This window comes from Seriola aureovittata, chromosome 12 (assembly GCF_021018895.1).
Source record: "Seriola aureovittata isolate HTS-2021-v1 ecotype China chromosome 12, ASM2101889v1, whole genome shotgun sequence".
Taxonomy (NCBI): Eukaryota; Metazoa; Chordata; class Actinopteri; order Carangiformes; family Carangidae; genus Seriola; species Seriola aureovittata.
Window position 1 is genome coordinate 14371194 of NC_079375.1, and position 18228 is coordinate 14389421.

The 18228-nt window shown below is 39.5% G+C and overlaps 1 protein-coding gene across 4 annotated transcripts in view; it reads left to right on the forward strand.

Annotated features, from left to right (window-relative positions):
- LOC130179157 (dipeptidyl aminopeptidase-like protein 6) overlaps window positions 1–18228 on the forward strand; it is a 92035-nt gene that overhangs the window by 42427 nt on the left and 31380 nt on the right. Inside the window, exon 1 of one of the 4 annotated variants that reach the window (XM_056391951.1) lies at window positions 12509–12729. The exons of the other annotated variants lie outside the window; for them this stretch is intronic. Within the exon in view, the coding sequence (XP_056247926.1) occupies window positions 12673–12729 (57 nt within the window). The 5' untranslated portion in view covers window positions 12509–12672. Of the gene's footprint in view, window positions 1–12508; window positions 12730–18228 lie in introns of those variants that run through there. 4 annotated transcript variants of the gene reach the window in all.

Below are 18228 nucleotides of genomic sequence, written 5' to 3' on the forward strand. Positions count from 1 at the left end.
AAACTTGAAGAAATTGAAGCCTGCATCAGCCTGTAGCTGTATGAGCAGCACTTTTATCAATCCAGAAAGGTGGTGTTGTGGACAAATTGCTCCTGGGAGAAAAGTAGAAGGAAGACAGGATAAACAACCCTGGGTAAAAAGCACCATAAAGTGGCCCAGCTCTGCATGCGGTGTGTAATGCTGATCTGTGCTGAACGGCGAGATTGCAGCTAATGGCCCAGGTAAGTGGTTCAGTGCTGATTGTTGTGAAGGGGGCCGATCACTTTGGCTTCATCCCTTCTCACTCTCCTGTGGGGTTGTTTTTCAGAGATTAGTGCGGCCGTCAGTGGCCGTCAGACACCGTGTTCTGTCCCATTCTCCCCCAGTGATCTGAGCTGACCTCCTCTGGTGTGATGGCAGCGGTGTCAGGTTCTCTGAGGGCATTCTAGGGGTCTCCTTGATGGACGTGGTCTTTACTTGAGAAAGCAGGGCAGTCTTTCAAGTTGGAAAATGTCAATGCCAGCATCCACACACACACACACACACACACACCACATACTCACGAGGGCGTTCGCTTCAACTTAATGTGAGGAAATTAGTGCGGAGATGCTGACCAGGGGATTATTCCTACAGAGAGCAGAGGTGTGTCTCTTTTATGACCAGGTCATTATTCACCATCTCTCTCTGCAGCCACATCACTCCTCGCTCTCTTCCTAACATTGACACTCATATGCAGCCGCTCCGGCACAATGAAAACACGCAAGTTGTCCCGGGTGGAGAGACTGTGGAAGGTGAGTGTGTCAACTCTTTTCAGGGACACACATAACTTATGTTTGCATTTGTTTAATCTTTGCCATGTGAGGCATGTTAGCATCTCTCTTCTTTCTAATTATGCCTTTAATCATCTGTTACTGAGCACTTGAAGGACATTTTCAAAAGAAATTGCAAGCTGTTTCTCGGCTTTAGGAAGTGTCACCGCTGGTTATTTATTTATTTAGCTTTCAAATTCTCTGACGAGCACTTCAGATGACAGCCACTGTTGTAAGTTGTTATTGTTCAGAGTTTGCGGCAAAATCATAGTCATTATATATAGAAACCTGTCAGTTGGTAAACTTAATCACCAGGCTGTCTCTAGGGACATGCTGAAGGGCAATTTGGTATTATAAACATATATTAAGTAGCACTGCATTACAGTTTATATAAAATTTTATGCAGTGAAATTAATCTTTGATTAAGTCAGTATCACACTCAGTTTGTTTTGTACTTCATATGCATCTCTACCTGTGTGTATGAATGGTATTTAACATGCCTATTTTCTTATATGTTTTTCTTGACTGCTGCAGTGAGATGTCAAATCTAAAACCAGACAAGCAGGATCCAGCATAGAAAAACTTTAATGCACATTCCTTAAAGGCATTAACTGTGGTTAAGCAAAGGTTGCTGTGTAATGCACAGAGTGCTTCCTCATTCCGATCATGCATCATCAGCTTTTTTACTAAGATACATATTTAATATACACCCTATGAGACAAAGATGGACTGCAGCTTGACCAAGATGGATCTCAACCGCACAAACATTTAGTATGAAACAACAATTGATGGGATGAGGTAATTAGACTTACTGATGTTTTAATCTTAAAGCATCTGTTTCTTCCCTGTGGCAAGCTGCGCCTCAGTTCAGGATGAACTGAATCTAAAGTCTGAACTTGTGTAACTCAAGTGGGAAAAAGCTGAATTATTTCACCAAAATGCAGACCTTTTGTACTTCAAGTACATTTTGTTGAGTCCTGGTTGCCTAGTGGTTTAAGATGCTGATGTGCAATTACAACATTCCTAGTTTGAGTCTGACCAGGGACCTTTACAGCATGTTATTACCCATCCCTTTCTCTTTGTTTACTGTCACCTCTATACTGTCCTCTCTCTAACAAAGGAGAAAATCCCTCCCCTAATTTTCCATAAAAGTAAAAATTAAAACAAATGTCAGCTTACTTTTGCTTACAGATGAGATATTTTTTGTAGTGCATTTGTGGCGCATTTAGCATTCCTTGGTGTTGGCACACACACTTTGGAGCTCAGCAGGGCAAGATGTTTCACTTGATGCTATCAGCGTCACACAGGGAGCGGGAGGCAATATAATGTAACACTGTCTGGCTTTGATAGACTAAGGCTACAGCTTAGCAGCTGATACTGATCTAGTTGGGCGTTGTGTCCTGGGGTTTTGTTTTTGTGGCTGCCTTGATGCCTGAAATATGCATTTGCTTTGACATGATACGGGGTTTGACACGAGTGTTTCAAAACTGCATCCAAATCCCCTGAGAGGCAAAGCTCTGGCAGAGAGTTGACAATGTACAAGCTGTCACAATATTTTCTCATTTTCTGTGTTTCATGGATACTGCTATTACTATCACTATTACTGCTACTACCACTACAACTACTGCTGCTAAGAATAATATTATATGCACATTTGCAGTTTGTAGCCACTCTAGTGTAGTGGCCACAGAGATGGCAACGTCAGTCTGTTGGTGCACCACTTTGGTCCAGCCTGAAATATCCCAACAACTACCAGATGTATTGTTATAAATTTTGTACATATATCTATGTTGCTCCAATGACATTTCATACTGACTATAATAACCTCCTGGTTTTCCTTCTTTCCCTATCATGAGGTTGACGTTCGCAGTTTCAGGTGAAATGTCTCAACAGCTACTGCACGGATAGTTTCAGATGTTCATGTCCCTCTCACAATGAAATTTAATAACTTTGACTTTTTATCTACATCCATCATCAGGTCAAAATTCAATTTCTCCAATAACTTGGCTCATGACCTGTAAAGCTAATGACAGTGAATTTTGTTTGGTGCTAGTAAGCAAATGTTAGCATACTAACACACCAAACTAACATGGTGAGCATCGTACCTGTTAAACATCCCCATGTTAGCATTGTCGTGGTTAGCATGTTAGCATGCTGGCGTTAACATTTAGCAAAGTAACAGACATTAGTATCGCTGTTGACTCTAGTTACAACATTCTTTGATGATTGAGTGAAAAGGTTGTTTCTTTCTAACAGAGATTCAAGTAGCAAATCGTTTTTGGTTTTGTTTGACCAGACATACATCTTCAGTATCCTCCATACCTATACTATGGCACAATGGTGGTGAAAGTAATTTTCTTTTTTGTTTTTTGTTTTTTATCGAAAAGTAGATTTAAAAGAATTAGCATCTTATATTTCTTAATTTGTGAGCACCACATATGAAATTTGACCTCCTTTTACCTCCCTAGTTTTGTGGCAGAAATCTGAGAGGCAGATATCAAAAAACCTGGGCTAAGAACATCAAAACTATCTGCGTGGTTACCTCTAGAGATCAGTGAGAAAACATGTTTTTTCTTCTTTTTTTTTCATCAGGGTGAAACAAAGTTGATGATGTTGATGATGCCGAATGACAGTAATCACACTAGATGGCCTTGCTTATTTCTTATTCTCGCTGGGTACCTTATTGGATTTGTCTTTATCACTGTAATTGCATGTGTATGAATGTGAGACAGAGATACAGGTGTATGTGTGCGTGTGTATATAAAATGCCACATTTAGGTCTGAAGCACTAATAAATAGAGATAGTGTGAATAATTAAACATAAACTAGATTGGAAATTTTTAGTTAGTTGGCAGCGGTCCTTGGAGACGTGGAGTAGCCTGATGATGAAAACCTTTTCAAACCTGCAGTGAATGAAGCAGTATTCATTCAGATGCTTCTAATTTGCTTTTAATCACTCCCCTCGGTATCTCTACGACACCTATTCTCAAGAAGAATAGAAGAACAGCGCTGATATATTAATTACCCTACCATGTATGTGATTCATTATCATTTCTTTCGGCCCACTGAATCACATTTTTACACCTGTGACTTTTGTTTATTTGATGATTTATAACTCCCTGATCTCAATATACAGCACACGTTGCTGCTAATCCCTTCTTTATTGCCCTTGTGGCTGTTATTCAGCTCCAACAAATTTCCATAACTACTTGCAGTGTTAACTTTTTTCTTCTTTTCATTTTATAACCCTCTTGTAAGTCATTGATGAGCACACATAAAGTTCATGAGGCTCGTAAGTCTGCTTTATGAGGACTGGATCAGCAGATGGGTTAATGCTCTGTAAATGCATGCTGACTCACCCTGCTTGTCTCTTTCTGTATATATATGTATATGCCAGCTGCCCATGTGCTATACTTAATGAACAACTTTACTGTTTCCTTGTTGACATAATTTTCACGCTGCTGTGTTTTATTATCCGAGCCGTATCCGCTCGGAGAACCTGCACTCAACTTTTGTCTGCTCAATTTCTTTTAGTTCACAGTTGCATAAAGGTGCCTTTGGGTGTTTTTGTGAATTACTGCAATCTTCAAAAGACGCTCTGATGAAAAGAACTCATGAAAGACACTAAGGTGTTTTTTCAGTTGCTGTAATTTTCCGCACATCGGGTTCAGATGATTTACACGGCCGATGTGCAGATATTGATGCTAGAGGGCTGTTTCCACATTCATTTGCTGAATTTTCTTCTCTGTGCTCATCTGAAACCTGAGTTTAACACGTACATAAGAGCAGGATTTTGTGACGTCACAACTTCTTTGGAAGTCAATCATAGTCCAGTATGTGACTTGTACTAAGAAAGGACTCTTCTGTAAAGCCATAGAAATCTTATTCAGTAGTTAAACTTTCCAAATCAGCAGTATTTTCAGATTCAATTACTTTTTTTTTTTAAAGAGGGAGAAGAAGCACATACGATTTTAAGAATTTTTGATGAAGTAACTGAACTTTTTTGTGGAAAATACAAAATATCATTAAAAACTGAGCATTTTTCTATCTTATAACAATTCTGGAGTGTATCATTATGGAGAATTCATACAAACAGAATCTGGTTCTTTGAAAACAGCCGCCAAACCAATAAAACCTGTGGGTGCAGGGAAAAAATAAGCGCTGAGACTCCTTGAGTTCTAGCCTTTCTGAGTAGACTCCTGTATCCTGGAGATACTGGGGTCTACATTTTAACAGCGTCTGGTTTTGTGTCTGGTACATTTAAGGAAAATTAGGCTCCAGCAGCCCTCAGATGAGAATATAAATACATGGGAACCAAATGTAACACTAGCAGTAAATGATGGGTTCGGGGTCTGGATGTCCTGGACTATTTACATCTAGCGTGGAGACCAAACTGGGACCACAGTGTGAGCCTCCATTATTGGCAACTGTAATACTGTTTCCCTCACACTTATTTTCTCGGGGGGTGCATTTTTCCCTTGGCAGGGTCCCATTTTGATCCTTGAGGCTGCTGTTTTTGTCACACAATGTGTATGGATCTTTTATTTCCGCTTGAGTCTGGAGGCATTCGCTGAAAAAACGCCACGCTGCTCTGTGTCGTGTTGTGCAGACGAGATAATCTTGTTCCTCTGGAGAGAGTCTCGGGTTGAAAGTTGTGATGTGTGGGTAGCGCTGATAGAGCTGGTGGGATCGTGTTGTTCAGGGTTCACAGGAGCGAAATATTGTGGGTTACTGCACATGAGATTATTTCTGTGGGGCATACAGCAACACAGTAGACTGTGGAGTGTAAAAAGAAACTATAGTCATGAACCTGAGTCAGTCAAAGGAGGGATGTGAAACTGCCATAATGTAAGCTGGGGGAAAAAGTAAATAAATGAATGAATAAATAAATAAATAGTTCCTTTTTTTCTCCAGACATTATACAATACTTTTCAAATAACAGAGAATATTCTGTGCTTATAAAATGCAGTTCAAGTAGTGATTAAAACAGTGAATGAAAATTTAGCATTTGCATTAAACAGGGAATTTAAAGGGTAAACTGACAAGTACTTAATGATTAAATGGAAAAAAGTTACGTTTTCAAAAACAGAAATCCCTTTACTTTTTGTGTATAAATGCTCTGCTTCCTCGCAAGATTTTTTTTTTTTTTTAATCATCAGATGGGAATCAGGATTTCATTGGGAGGATGTTATTGCCTCGTTCACATCATATTGAGTTTAGTGTAAATGTCAGAAACCAACTGGGGAAAAAGAACATGTCGGCCTGCAGAGGAAATTACAAGATGGAGGCAATAAACAAATAAACAACACAAAAAAAAAAAATCAGCCATATTAACACATTTAAAAGTAGGTTTGGAATATGGCATGTTCAGCATAGTGCAGCAACTGATTACACAGGGTAGAAATAAATCCATATAAAAATATCAATTTTATGATTATGAATGTAAAGTTTTACTTTGAGAATGTACAGTGTGTCATACAAAAACCCTACAGGATTAGTGTTATTAAGTAAGGTGAACCTACTGGTACTGCTGTTATTTCTTCAAGAGTAAATTGACCAGTGGGGCAGCCTTCCCAGAAAAACAGTTAAGTATTGATGAGGGTTGAGGAGTGAGGCTCAGAGGCTAAGGAATGATTCAAAGTTAAAGTAATTTTTTATAGCGTGTGTGTGTGTGTGTGTGTGTGTATGTGTGTCCAAACAATCCAGATGAGACAATGGTAGATTAATTGTTTCCCCCTGAAAGTCCTCTCTTGGTAAAAGACCAATAATGAGTCTGATTAAAGACTTGTGGACTTGTTAATTACCCCGCTGTAATGTCCAGACAGTGAAGAACTGCCTCTGCCTGCAGTCTGAAAACTTCTCTGCCTTTCATCACTCCGCGACATACGGAGGCGTGTTTTCTCAGGGCCAGAGTGATGACCTTTAAATACAGTAATGATCTGTGATGAACCATGAAGTGCACGCAGGGGCTCTATCCTTAACCTGTGATTTACAGCTGCAGCTGAGCGGACAGCGAGTACAGATGCAAACGGCAGTATTTACATTCAGTGAGGAAGGTATGCTGCCAGTTGGACAGCTGAAGGGAGTCATGGCAGGCCAGAGGGCGAAGGGGACGTGACTGATGATTGAGTTGGCCCGGGCTGACAGCTGGCAGCACGGCTGAATGGAAACAGCTTGTTCCTAAATCAGCAACTATTGTTGATTGATAGGATTGTATTGGCATTGTGCATGAGAACAATTTAAATTTACTCTCATGCTGATTTATTTATTTATTTATTTGCATTTTAATGTTTTATTCAAATTTTTTTTGCATTCCAGCAGATGACGGGGGTCACCCTGCCTCAGAGAGCAAGTTACATTTAAAGTTTCATTGGCATCAGTTTCAGAGGTCCAAACACTGAGGCAGGGCTTTAAGTTCCTTCAACACATCCTCCACCCCTCAGAACATTGTGAAAAGCTCTCAAATGTTTTATTTGTGTTGTCCCCTAGCCGAGGACAGTCACTAAAATAAAATTATTTTTAACGGCTGCAGCTCCTGAGGAAGTCGTCCAGACCTTTATAACTTCTCACATGCATTACTTTAATGCGCTTTACTCCGGCCTCAGCCATAAGTCAGTTGCTCACCCCCAGCTCACACAAACTGCTGCAGCTAGGCTTTTAACAAACTCTAGGACATCAGATCACATTCACATCACTCCCATCCGTGCATCTTTATACTGACTCCCTATGAGTTTTACAGTTGATTTTAAGATTGTGCTTATAACTTTTATAGCTTTGCATGGTCAGGCTCCTAGTTATATTGCTTATATGTCAGCAATATGAGCTACAGAACAGCCTGAGGTCCTCGGGCAGGTTACCCGAGGTGAACAGGCCGTCTCAATCTGAGGCCCTCCCTGCCTGAGTATCTCAGGCTAGTCCACCTCACTTTTATCAGAAAGCCTCTTCTTCAAATTCACTCTGCTTTCTATCCTGTTTTGGTTTTATTTTCGTTTGCTCCTCATGGTTTTACTCTCTATTATACTTTTCAATTCTTCTTGTTATCGAATTATTTTAGTATTTGTACCGATTATTTTGTTTGTTTTACTGTTAAACTCTTTAGAAAAATGCTTTATTATTATTTTATTATTATTATTTGTTACTGTCATATCAGTTAGATGGATAAACAGTCTTTATTGTTCCAAGAGGGAAGTATGTTTTCACAGCCTGAACATTTTTTGTGTCTGAAACATGCAGACACACATGGGTACATACAGGCTGTAGCCATGACCCTTTGGTCGTGCTGAGCTTTCATTGATGAAAACTCTTCTTCTTTATTGCATGGCCTCAAAATAGTCCCAAAATTTTAAAGTATATATATGCTGGATCTAAAAATAGGCTACTGGAATCTATCTACAATATAAATACAAGAAAAATACTGCGGGTGTGACCCCAGTACTAGCTGCAGCTCTGCCAAGAATAAAATTCACTAAATACTGCTATAAAAAGGTCCAGTTTCAAAATATTGACTGTCAGTACACAATAGCCAAATCCAAAAAAGTGGGTTGCTGATTAATAATGTATGAAACATTATCACAACAGCAACAGCAAAAACTATCACACAGAGGACTTTTATTGCAAAGCTGTTGTATTGTATTGCATTAGATTGCACAGGTGATGATGATATATGATGATGATATAATGTGCATCCCCTGTTTATCACAGTAGCGGTATTGTGTTGTCTCTACACTGGAAAAACCCCCCAGGCATACATTTATACAAAAGCATGGAAGATAATGGTTTGCTGCCTGGCATTGTTGGTTTGAAGTGGCTGTGTCTGTGTGAGGCTTTCTGCTCTGCTCTTTGGTCTGTGGAGAGAGCACAGCTGATAACGATCGGTTATCAAACAAAACTGTCCCGGCCTTTGTCAGGTGTCCTCATCTCTCTCTCGCTTTTTTCTCTTTCTATTTGGTCTAGAACTGACAGACTGATGGCCACGAGCATCAGGGATTCAGACTTTTATATCCACTAGTCACAATCTCTCTCATAAAAACACTTCCTCTTTCATTCATAAAGTGAAATGATTTGCATTTTTACTAACTGTATTTATTACTGCCGACCTAGACGTTAATATCTTTATATTAAGACTTAATTTGTGTCTGTGTTTCTGTAACAAACACAAGCCCCGGAGAAAAAAAAGAGGAATTGTCCTGTATTTATTTGTTTTTGACCAACATAAAGATGTCAGACAGCTAGTGATCACTGGGGGGAGCTAGCATGCAGTTGAAGACTTTTACACTGTTTACTGACAGTTAAATAAATGGCTGTTGGTTGGTCCCCAAGAAAGAAAGAAAAAAGTCACTGCCAATAACTTCAACAACACTTTGCATTCATTGCTTGCGTGCAAAGTACTTGTTTAAGGCTTTGTAAGACAGGGTTCCTTTGACAAGTGTCGCCTGGAGATGTTGCTCAGGCAGCACATAAACCATTACATTGCAAAGCAGAATATAAATTAAATTATGTCAATTAGCTGATGGAAATGTGGTTTGATGGAGAGCATGTGTTGTAAAAACAAAGTCTCTGCTGGCAGGCACTGACCCCACATGGCGGCATTTTCTTTTGCTCCTCCAATTAAGCCTGATTGTCTGTTGTTGCCAGGAACCTAAGTGTAATGTGTTGTGATGATCAGTCTTTGTACCCCTCGCTGTGTTCTGGCTTCTTCACTTGTTTATTAGAACTTGGCTAGTCTCTTGGCGCATTCTTGTAAATACTGTCCTATTGGCTTTCATCTCCCTTGAAAACTTTGTTCAAATGTTTGTGCGTCTAATTGTCACGAGTTTGTATCCTCTGACAGCGAGGTGAGTTTAATCTTTCACTCAGCACATTAGTGTGAGCAACAACAGATAATAAGGGGAGGGAGAGAGGCTGTCACAGATTGGAGGATTAAATTGTAATTGTGAGTTGCGAAATTTATTTAATACAATGCAGTTTTCTGATATATTGTGCTGTCTATGCAAAACAGACCCAATTACATGTGATTTATATCCAAATTAGATGATCTGAATGTGTTTTGGTGAGAGGTAAACAAACAGGCTTCCTGCTCATGTCTCAGTGGAGCTGTCCACAGCCGTGGTGCTGAAATCAGTCTTGGCAGGGAGCTGGTGGAGCAGCTCCCTCAGGCCATGTGTGTAGCTCCAAAGTGACAGCACAGCCAACTGTGCGTTTGGTACGATACATGACCTTTTAAGGTTGACTGTCTGAATCGTCCTGACACCGAAATATGTGTTTCACCTGCCACATTATGAAATTTTATCTTTGTATCCAACCTCAGTCTTAATAATTTTTGTACTAATCTGATACCAGCGCTCTCATTTTCCCTAATTTTAAATCTGTAAAACTCATGTAACTGATGGTGGAAACTGAATTTTTTTAATGACATGAGGCAGAGGCAACTATATCTAATCGACATGATTCACAGCAATACCAGATTCTCTTAATAAGGTCAGTATTGGTTGGATCGGTGTATCTGTACTTACATGTGCCTCTGCAATTAGGGCATCTCTTCATGTCACTACTTTTAAATTTAATGACAAATTGGACAGAAAATAGAGAGTAACATTACAGTCACAAGTCTACTTTATAGAAGATTTAAGAGACCCTGCAAGACTGTATTGACAGAGGATGATGAAACCACATGGTTCTCTTAGTTATGGTGCCAAGTACATGTTATGTGGTGATGATGATGATGATGATGATCAGAGAATGAGAGCACAGAAATTTTAAACAAGTGAATCTTTATAAAGATTTTAGTCTCACATCCTGAAGACATTTTCTAAAAACTGAGGAACAAAATCTTCAAAACGTGACTACAATAAACTTGCTTCTTTCCTAAGTATAACCTCGGTCGATAACAGATACTTTTTCCTAATCTCACTATATGATCTGGCAGCACCTCCTATCCTCATGTTCCGATTCCCAAGTAAGTAATGAACAAAGATGTAATCTGAGACTGCACAGTTTAATATCCTGGAGCAATGAAAACATTTCATGATTCACTCTATCATATTTTATAATTGTCACACACTTGTATGGTTTTAAGATAAATGGATCATTTTGTCTATCGTTTAGAGTTAGCTCTAGTTGTTTTTGTCAACTTTTAGATCCACAAATGGCAGAGAGAGAAAGCAACATCTCGTCGCTGTCTGTAAAACAATTATGAGCCCTTTGGGTGAAAATAAAAGCACTGCTACACATCACACTGACGACATAATGTTAACAAAGCCATCTTTCCCTTGCAGTGAAACATATCCTCCTCTCTCACGGTATATCACATCACAGACTTCCTTTATTTCTTTCTTATATGAGATTGTTCAGTTCTTTTCCCTCCAACAGATGAGTAGTTCAAGAGGCCAGGAGCTGTGCAGAGACTGTGCATGACTTCTGATCTGAAGAAACACTCTCTCAAGCATGAGAGCGCTCTGTGTGTGTGTGTGTGTGTGTGTGTGTGTGTGTGTGTGTGTGTGTGTGTGTGTGTGTGTGTGTGTGTGTGTAGCACAAATAGGCAGACAAGCTGTGCTAACAAGAATGTGGATTTTGTGTGTGTGTGTGTGTGTGTGTGTGTGTGTGTGTGTGTGTGTGTGTGTGTGTGTGTGCGTACAGAGATGTGACACGGTGAGAGAGAGTTGCAGCACAAACAATGTTTTGTTAGGAACTGGAACTATTTCTGCTCTATGTGGGAGGACGGTAGCACTGCTTCTCAAGAGCCAGGCCAGCAGCAACCCTTTGTTTTATTGGCAGACAATACAGCAGCACTGGCATACAGTATAGTGGAATGAATATGATTTTTATGAGTATGGACACACTATGCAAATTTTTTCTCTCCTACTCCTTAAACTGCAGTGCACAGAACATTGTCAATCATGAACGTAGTCTATCTCCAGCAAGATTAAGACTAAAAATCCCTTCGGAAAAGAACTCCGCTGATACCTGAAAGTATTTTGTTCTTCTTGCATTGATTCCTGTTTCCATTTCCCGTGTAATGGACTTGCCAGTAATGAGTGCGCACAGTGATCTGATCCAAACTGACGGGTCTCCATATTATCAGTTGCTGCGAGCTCGGAGCCGAGTGGTGGAGCCGGGTAAACTAAATATAGGTCCAGGTGGAAGGACAAAACCTTGAACTCTACTTTAGCAAAGAACAAAGAAGCAAAGCAAAGAAATGAAATGGTAAAGCTTTGCGGTTTCAGACCGGACTGCAGAGGAGTGTGAGGAGACACTCTACCTGGAGCTGCTAAGTTTTTTAAATGAAGTGATTTTACTTCAGTTGTTGGCTTCAGTTTCCTTAAATTAAATCAGAATTGTGTGGTTTCACTCTGCTGTAAAAATGGAACACACCTTTTTGGAGATGGTGATGACAAAAAAAAACTTAATATTTGATGTGCAGTTGCCTCTGACATTTTTTTTTGTACTGCTGAAAGGATATATAATCCTCCATTAGCTGAAAAGAGTTTGCTCCACCTCACTGTCTCTCTGAATGAATACGTCTCAGTCGACTAAATGCTGAAACAAAAAAATAATCAAAAAATAGAGTTGAGTTATGGAAAGTGTGGGTGATGACACTGTCACTCTGAAAGGTGATCTGAACCTCCCTCATCTCAGCGGTGCACAGTTTCCTGCACATCAGCTGCTGATCCCCGCGCTGTCTGCACCCACCCACGGTCTCTTCTTTATTTTAGCAAATCACTGGATACCCTTGAACACTTTGTACGCCTCTCTCTCCCTCTCTCTCTTTCTCTCTCTCTCTCTGCATCTCACTCCGCTTCATTATTCTGCACCTGTCAGCAGCAGCGGACGCCGGCGCGCTCTCTCTCCTCTTCCTCTCCTCTTCCTCTCCTTTTTATTTACCATCATGACTTCTACCAAAGAGGCGAACGGGCCGGTGAAAGCAGCCCAGCAGCAGGATCAGGTAGGACTTCAGACGAACTGTTTCCTTTTGTTTCATATTATTCCGTGCGTTTCCTGCGCTCGTTATCTCCTACAGGGACGTTCGGGTGTTTTTTACCCCTCCGGTATAAGCCGGGTTCGTACCAAACAAATGAATCGAGTATTTCGAGTTTTCGAGTAATGGGTGTTTCACCTTTCAGACCACAAGACACGCTCACATGATATGTCGATACCAAGTGGAAATTAAACAATCTGCTTTATTATCCTCCCAAAATATAATATATATATATATATATCAGTAGGCTACATAAAGGTGACTTATGAAATCAAGAACTTATTGTGTTAATTGTGTTAATGCTACATGAGTATTTTTTAATTAACAATAAATAAACAAAACTCTACCAACTCTCATAGTTGTATCAAAATGCAAAACCGTTATTAACAATGAAAAACACACACAAAAAAAAGTTGCGTAGCCTAACTTAACTAATGGTCTCACCAAACTCCACAAACAGCAGGAATCAGGGGTAGGCTAACATCCACAAACTAACAAGTTACTCCAAGCGGTCTCACGGGCTGTAGTTGAGCATGGATGAGAAGTGTTGAAGGCGGTGAGTCTGTAGTCCTGGTATCAACATCAGCCATATCTTTACTGCCGGTTTGCGGTTTCAGCAGCGACAAGCATACAGCTACGGTAAGCCCCGAGGGTAAAGTCCGGTAATGTCGGTGTCCACCTGCGCTGCTTAAAACAAGCTAAACTTTGTCACGAGGCAACGAGGTGTCATTTCAACACTCTTTTAGGGTTGTAATGCAATTTAATGAAGACGAGAACTGTTGTCAGTGTCTTACTTTTTTGAGTGTGGAGGCGCTATGTGGGCCTACCGGTGTGAACTCAATTGGTATCGAACCAGTGGGAAATACTGGTGATTTAGAAATATTCTCTCATAACAAACCGTGTATAGAAGCAATGAAGTAAACAGCTGATTTTAACAAGATAAACCAAAATATTGATAAGAAATTTGAGAATTTAGTCACTGTTTGAATTTTCTGTCTGGTAATGGTTGAGTGCAGCCGTTTTGAATGTGTGCACCAACAAGGCACAACTTCTAAATTTCTGCCTAAATATTTAATGACCTGCTATTGTAACCTCAGCCCACAGGTGTAGCCTCTACCAATAACAGCCTGCGTGGTGTCCTGTTTTCATGAACAATTTGAGTCTGTGAAAACAGCTCCTAGGCCCAACAGTGGTGCATTTAGAAGACTTTTGGTTTTAGGGTAAAATCTTTTTTTGGGCCTGAACCAAAGATAAGTTTCCAGAGCCAAAAAGCAAATATATGTGCATGTGTCCATGCATTTTTATGTGCAGGAGAGAAATAGTGGGAGAGAGGAGGAAAGACAAAGAGGGGGTGTTAATTGCTCTGTATTGTTCTGTCAACTCATTGGGTTTAAATTGTGCTCTGTGTTGGGCCATAGGAAACACTGTGAGGTGATACAACGACACATAGACACACAGTCCTTTTCTGGGTTTACATAACTGAGCTCCTAGCACTGATATTATAAGTTAGGTTGAAAGGTGCTTCACCGAAATAAACTCGTGTTTACTCAGATGGAATGAGAACATCTTGACAATACATTTAGTTGCATAACAGTTGTTGATTTTTGAGTTTTTGGCTCTTACAGTGCATTTTCAAAGGCTGCACTGAATATGTAAGAATCTAAAAAAGGTTTAATGGTTGAGGTGAAGGCTCTGCACTGAACATAGGCTACTTGTTGCCCAGGCAGGTTATAATTAAGTTTGATGTTTATCAAAGTGGAAGATGTTTTGCTGTGAAATTTTCAGAACCTCACTTGTATGTTAGTGTTTCTCGCTTCTTAACGCCCTTTCTCAAGATGTGCTTTTTGTGTCTTGAATGCAGTCAACACCTTTGAATATTTTTGGTGTACAGTCTTTATTTTGTGTATTCATACATTTATCATTTATGAAAGCTGGAGTGCAGCTTCCACAGCAGTACAGCAGATCTTTAACCATGTTCTGATAAAAAAAAAAAAAGAAAGAAAGAAAGGGGGGGCTGAGCTTTTGAGAGAAAATAGGATATCAGACTAGCAGAGAGAAATTCACATGCTCGTCTGCAACACAACATAATACATAGTAACCATTATGCACATGCAGCTATCATTTCACCTTTGCCAGTGAACAGAAGGATGCATTTTCATTCGAGTGATTTTCATATGCGAGACTTCCTTTCTTCCTTTCTCTCCTTTCTTTCTTCCTTTCATATGCGAGCCCCCCCCCCCCCCCCCCCCCAAAAAAAAAAAAAAACTGACACTGTAGCTTCGGCAATGACCTTGCTCAGTGGTAATATCAGTTTCAAATGCGAACAACCAGCCTGTGCGTCAACTCCTTACTGATGCAGATACAAAGGCAGAGAGATGAAGATATCATAGCACAGGAAATACTATGCAGCTAAGAGGCACATCTGAGATTTGAACCCCAGCCCTCTGGACTGCAACATCACTGCTGCTGATGGTAGAGGTTTTAATGCATTTGGGCAATGTGTTGCACTTGCTGTATTGAGCTTTAATCTGAAATATAAGTAAATTAGTAGATGGAAAACTCAAGATATCCTCTTCTCCATTTAAAATGCTGCTGTCTTCATTAGTGAAGTCATTACAGGCTCAGGAAATGCATCTCCATATTTTTTATCTGATACGCCGTCACTGTCTCACGCTTTTGTTGAGCACCACTGCAAACAGCCCTCGCATTACACGCATTGTTGCTGATCATGATGCTTTAAAAGCGCATAGAAATTGCCACCACACAATGCTTTGTTGCTTTCAGTTCATGATCCACCATTGCTGTACTCACTGCTTTGCAACTTCAGGTCATTGTCTTGTTCAAGGTAGAATACACTTTTACTGCATTTCATTTCCCACAGCAGGGTAGTCATATGGTTACAGTGCTGTCATTGAAAACAAAATCCAGACTGAAGGGAACAAAGGTGACTAATGCAGTATAAAGAGACCTGGTCTAAAATGGATGAGATGGGTACACCTACAGCACACCAAGGTTCTCAAAGATTCAGCTGTGATTAAATTCAATTTTAATGTTTTGGGGATTTTTTTTCATCATGCTATATCCATTTATTCTGCACATAATTATTAAGAAAGGACAGTGGGTTTCTTATCTTTCATTAAACTCAGAATGGATTTTAATTTTCAGGGACATTTTGAGGAAACATTTGATTTAGAAGAAAAAAAAAAGAAAAACAGCAAGGGTTACTTCAAATTGATCCATTCTTCAGTGATTTAACTTCAGTCACGTTGTTGTGCGCTATGGTTCGTCTGATGATTAAAAGATACTGTGTCAGTTTTGTCCAGAGGCAGGCGGTAATTCATATCCTCTGAGAAAACACTTCTTTTTCCGCAGTCTTGCCTTTTTCCTGTCAATAGAGTCAGCAGGAGCTAACACCACCTCATTCTTACTTTCTGTATTTCCATCCCAGTTTCACATACTCAGTACGACATGTTATTAGTTCTTACAAAGACCAATGAAAAGCTACACAAAACCCAGACAATATCTGCTCATATCTTCATGTTCTGTCATCTTTTATTAATTCACATCCTACTTGTATGCATCTCTTCCCGAATCTTCTCACTTTTAATCTCTGAAGCATCCACTCCAATATTTATTTATTCTACACAGATTGGGTTGGATTTCATCCTGATCTGTTTAGTGGATTCTTTCAAACCATTAACTTCAAGACAGGTCACCAAGGAAATTTACACACTTTCAATTATAGCAACACACTAAGCCTCTGTACTTACTCTGTAACAAATACACCACGCCACTTCGTTATGGTTTTCTTTGTTGGAATAACATTACAGATGGAAATTTAGCAAGACTCGCTCTTGAATGTCTGGTGTGTGTGTGTGTGTGTGTGTGTGTGTGTGTGTGTGTGTGTGTGTGTGTGTGTGTGTGTGTGTGTGTGTGTGTGTGTGTGTGTGTGTGTGTGTGTGTTGACTCATCACCCCCCCACCTGCTGCAAAATGTTGGAGGACGCTGTTGCTGCCCCAAAAGAGCAACAGACTTTGTGAAACATTTTGTTCCATTGCCAAAATAGAAACTGACAGAACTGTATTATTATTAAATTTTATCAAATTATTTTCTGTAGTGCTCTGTGAACATTAACTAATGGGTTTTCCTGGCTCTCTGCTGTAAGTGCTGGATTACTCCTGATGTTTTTGATGTCATACACAGAATGTTTTTCAGCTGACGTTTTTCTTTTTAACCATAGTATTAGCTTGCATGTGTACGGGTTACAGTAAGTAGTTTTTTTATACTGTGTGCGTGCGTGCGTGCGTGTGTGTGAGTGAGTGAGTGATGACGTTGACATTATTGTTGAAGTTAGTGAAAGGTCTCAAACTATTGGATTGCTGTTAATTCTATACAGACTTCATGTTCCCCACAGGATGAGTTGTAGTGACTTTGACGATCCTGTACATTTCATCTAGCACGATCATCAGGTCAAAATTATTCTAATTTGGTTCATTACCAGAAACCTGCAAAACTTTTAGTGTTGATTAGCAAATGCTAGCATGTGGACACACTAAAATAAGATGGTGAACATGGTAAACATTGAACATGCTAAACATTAGCAGTTAGCTCACAGTCATGCCTAAGTACAGCCACACAGAGCTGCTACAGTGTTTCCATGTTTTTTACTGTTTTTACAGTGTGTACACTTAATTACATGAAATGTTCCTGTTTTTAAATCAAACACAATTAAAAAAAAAAAATGTCAGCTTTTAAAATCGTCCCTGCAAAATATCAGAATAGGAATAATCCAGCAATTACAGCAGAGAGCCAGGAAAACCATTAGTTACATGATCACAAAGCACTACAGAAAATCATTTAAATGACAGAAAAAATTCAAATAATATTTATTCATAAAATTTATTTTAAATTAAAAATAATTTTAAAAAAAATCAAATTTAATAATAATACAGTTTCATTTTGTATTTGTCATTACAACAAAACAAAAAAAAAAAAAAGTCCATTGCTCTTTTAGGCAGCAGCAGCACAGCAACATTTCTCAGCGGGTGGGGGTGAGGAGGCAACACATATACACACACACACACACACACACACACAGATACTGCATAGAATAGATCCCTTGGAGCGCCTCCCTCTCCATCGCAGTAGGTTAATGTATCCATTGTTATAATGACACGGGTGCTGCATTTATGGTATTTTTAAATGAGACATGCCGACTGGGTGTTATTTGATTTAATATGGTCAACATTCAGATTACTGAAGCTGACTGAAAGAATTAAAGTGTCTATGCCATGGAGGAGCAAAAAGCATCTCATCACATAGTGAATAATTTATTCCCAGGTGAAATCAGATAATGGTATAAAAGGCAGTGCTCTAAATCATTTAATATTATTTTGACTCATTGTGAATGAACAACACAATGCACTCATCTTCTTCTCACTTACCTCACCAGTATATGAATGGTGC